A 4,229-nucleotide genomic window follows, 5' to 3' on the forward strand; every position below is an offset into this window, starting at 1 on the left:
GCAGTTTGTAAGTACCTCTCTTTTCCCTTCTTCTCAAAGGGAACCATCTCAATAATGATGGGTTAACAGTAAAATTTAAACATGAACACCCTCATCACTCATATTTCAAATACTACTTCTTCTCTGTCCTTTGGCTAAGATTAAGTGTAGTGTCAAATTTAAAATACTACTGATAAATGGAGAAAAGAAAGCCTGGAACCAATAAAATGTGGCACAGGATCGAAGAAGGAAACGTTCATGAAATCTACATCAAAAGTGTGATGATTCTTAAAGAAAACTTTCCTCGGCTCACTTTATTTTTAAAAACGGAGATTCCTGATGTAAATCACACTCAGTTGGGGCGGAGGAAGTGGGGGGGATTCCTCCTCCTCCCTGCAGGGCCCGTCCACAGCATTCTTCACTGGACCACTGCAGATGTCCAAACAGAGGGCAGTGCTGAGCAGTGGACTAGGTAGATGAAACAGATTTAAGTAAACTCTTTTCTTGTCAGAGAGAAAGGAATCTGAAATAATAACTTTTCAGAGACAGAATACTCAAGGAAGGACTGATGCAAGATGACAAGTGTAGGAGATCACAGAAGGGGTGTTTTAGCAGTGGAGCCTGGTTCTTTCTTCCAGATAAAGTCTATTTCACAGTGTGAGGTATCTCTTACAGGTGAGCAGAGCAGTGGACAGTGGGTTAGGGCTGACAGCACAAAGGGACTGTAGAGAGAACTGGCCCGTGTTTGTGATACAACCGCATTACACAGTTTATTTATGCATGTGTGTTTTCTCATTTTGCATTTTCAGCTTGCCCTGAGTTTTCCTCAAAATCTTCTTAACATTCAGCTTTCATAAGGGCTGGGGATTTAGCTCAGTGATAGAGCACCTGTGTGGGAAGCACAAGGTCCTGAGCTCAATTCCCAGTACCAGAGAAAAAAGATTCAACTTCCACATTTGCTTATTAATGGTCTTTGTGATTTATCACCGTTTAATCACAGTGTATTATCTGGAATTTTACAAAATATTTTGTTTGTTTTACGATTCAAGTTTTTCACAGTAAGAACTTGTATTTTTGGCTGGGCATATAGCTTACTGGCAGAAGTGCCTGCCTGGCAAGTACAAGGTCCTGAATTCGATTCTGACCACCAAAACTAAGTAAATAGAAATTAATAAAGAAATGAATGAATAAATAAAACTTGTATTTCTAATTCATGATCAGGTGGTAAGATTGAGGTGAGTGGATTAAGAAGTAATTGAAAGAAAAGTATACTTTTAATATGTATATAAGAAATTTTATCAGTTTGGACTCTGGAGAAGCAAGAGATTAAATAGGTCAATATAGACACATATGTATCACGACCTTTGGGTCAAATGCTAGAGCAAAGTGATACTTCACACAGGTACCTTTTGTAGCTTTGCTGTTTTTTGTGCTTGTGTTCCACGTCCTAGGTCACAACAAGGCTGAGAAAGTAAGGGCATATCAAAATGGAGTGGGTGGGCTTTCATAACGGTAGCTGGGAAACAATGAGATTCTGGAATTTTTGGGAAAATATAGGTAAAACGTTTACTGTCTTAACTTTGTATTTTCAGACTTTGTACAGCTGCCTTGGAATCAAGTACACATCCATTAAATGTAACATAATTAAGTGAGTGGATTCTTATTTTCACTCCCAAACGAAACTCACTGGATTTCCCATTGGTTCTAGATAGTCCGGTATGTCCAAGACCCACACTTCTTTTTTACACATATAAAAAGTTGCCACACAGCCTCCATCTCTACTCCACAAGGAAAGGACGAGACCCTGATGATGCACGTGAGTCCCCACCCAGCACCACCAGCACTGAGGAGCCAGTGCCTGGCTTGGCAGTCCTGTAACCTCTAGAGGGCTCTGTGGTCAGCAGTGAGAGCAGGCTGCAGAGAGGAGAAGTGGGAGGGGGCAGCCAAGAACGCTCACACTGTACTTGGAAACCCCAGGGAAGACCTAGTGCTGAACGAACGCTGTGCAAGATCTCTAAGTTAGAAATGCAGATGATAGCAATTTAACCAACACCCTACACCTAGGATTTTATGTAAGAAATGCAGCTGCAGCTTATCCTAGTGCAGGTTACCGCGACTCCTGCATGGATGGCGGACACAATCCTGACTCTCCCTGCGCTGCACCATCTGTCTTGCACTCCCATCACTCCCTTCTGTTTCTGTTTCTGGTCCTCCAGAGCCAACTTCTCCACTCTGCACTTGCTCCCACCCTCATCTTCACTGAAAATCTCCCTACTGTGTGTGTCCTGTTCAATGTCACCGCACGGTGCTCCCAGCTGTAACTCTGGCCTCTGTTCTGATGACAGCAGAGCGAACCTATGAAACCTCAGTAATGTATCCAGGCTCTATTTTTTATGGTATAATCTTCCTTGCTTGATTTGCTGTCTCAAATGGGATGTTAGCAGGTTTTTAATGAAAATATGGAAGTCCAGAAGGAAAATACATTTGAAAAATTGTTATCAATCAGAAATCCTGTGGAAAAAGTATTCATTTAAATCAGTCCATTTCATGTACTTGTTTGTTTTACTGTGCAGTACTTAGGCCAATGCCATAACTTGTAAGTTTTAAGAACATCTCTGATCTACAGAAAAAGTGTCCACACACACAGGGACATCACAGCAGTTTTGAGGTCAGGCTCTCTGAGGAAGCTCACGTGTAACTAACCTGGCTGTGTCTCACTCCTGTTATGGTATCCACCAACCTGGCTGCTCAGGATAAGGACTTGATCATCCTGATGATCCGCTTGATGCGCTCCTGGGATGATCCATTGAGCCAGCTCACGACTGCAGCTGCTCGCCTGCCGAAGGTTCCCTCGAGTTTCCTGAGGAACGCTGAAGTGATCCAGGAGAAAATGCAGCTACTTTTAGAAGGCCTGAAGAGCATAGCCATACAGGTGGGGCGGTCTCATGATGTCTTCCGGTTTCTGATTTTCAGTGTCCACGCTGTGTTGGGGAAAATAGTGGCATTCCTCGCTTTATAGGAAAAACATTTAGGCCGAATGTTGCACCTTCCAGACTGCTACTTGTTAGAGCCAGAGCTGTAGGCAACAGTGCAGATTCTGATGTCAAGGAGTCTCAGGACTCACGGTGTTTAGTGTGCTGTCTCCCCTGCACTGTCCATGAACACCTCAGGACTGTCCCCTCATGGGTGGTGGTTACACATTTTCCCTGAGTGGAAATTCAGAGAAGGGCACCTATGGAGAAATGTATCCCTCAAAGTGTTTTTGGACTCCCACACTGAAATTCTATAGAGATTTTCTGTTTCCACCTCACACCAAATCATAGTGAAACCCTAGTTTTCCAGAATAATTCCTTCTGCTCGTGATCCAAAACAATGTATAACAAAGCTGGAAAGGAGAAGCAGTTGTGATCATGTGATGCTTGAGCATGCACTAATTATATTGCAAGACATCATTAGTTTTATGAAGTTGAAATCTGTCAGACAAGTTTCCTCATCTTGTGAAATATTCACAGACCAACTTAGTGAAAACCCAAAGTTTTACTGTATTTAGGGGAAAAGAAAATATCCAATTCAGATTTAATTGTACCCACAAACCCCTGAATGCCAAAACCAAAGAGGACCTCCTCGCATCAACACTTAAAGCCACTAAGGTGACCTTTTCTGGAATTTTGGTGCTTATAAGTTAAAACTCACACTGTTGCATTAAATCACCACAGACAATTTGTCATACCTTTAGTAAATTACTGTTTTCAATACGCATCTCCATTCAGCTAGAACAATTCTAACAACAGTGCTGTAACAGGTAAGCAGCTTTCTAAAGTTCTCAGAAATACTGATTTATGAAAACAAGAATTCAAGTCACAGAAATGATAACATAAACAGTGATATGTTTCACTTTTCATGTCTGAAGTACTTGCTCATATGTACTGTTCTGTCATTTTCATGAAAGAAGGTTATCCTCAGCTCATAAATATAGTATAATAAAAAGCATATTATCCTAGGAACATAGAAAGTAAACACTTTAGTTTTCAACTTATTCTCTTCATTACTAAGAACCAAATTCCAGGGATCACGTATTTCTTCTGTAACATTCCATCTCTCCATTTTCCTCCCAATTTTTCACTTGTCCCTGTTTGTATCTCGATACCATTTTAGTAAACATTTTTTAGGAATATTGCATCAAAAGTAAAAAAATGTTAAAAAGAAACAGAAATTAAGGTCACCAGCAAACACACACACACACACACACA

General features: G+C 41.1%; 1 protein-coding gene across 1 annotated transcript in view; it reads left to right on the forward strand.

The window, feature by feature from the left end:
- Window positions 1-2,704: 2,704 nt before the first annotated feature.
- The window catches only part of LOC102030026 (prolactin-like), a 108,220-nt gene continuing 106,695 nt past the window's right edge, over window positions 2,705-4,229 (forward strand). The window contains exon 1 of the mRNA XM_005415039.1: window positions 2,705-2,911. Within this exon, the coding sequence (XP_005415096.1) occupies window positions 2,705-2,911 (207 nt within the window). The remainder of the gene's footprint in view (window positions 2,912-4,229) is intronic.

This window comes from Chinchilla lanigera, unplaced genomic scaffold (assembly GCF_000276665.1).
Source record: "Chinchilla lanigera isolate Chin_1 unplaced genomic scaffold, ChiLan1.0 scaffold00230, whole genome shotgun sequence".
NCBI classification, from domain to species: domain Eukaryota; kingdom Metazoa; phylum Chordata; class Mammalia; order Rodentia; family Chinchillidae; genus Chinchilla; species Chinchilla lanigera.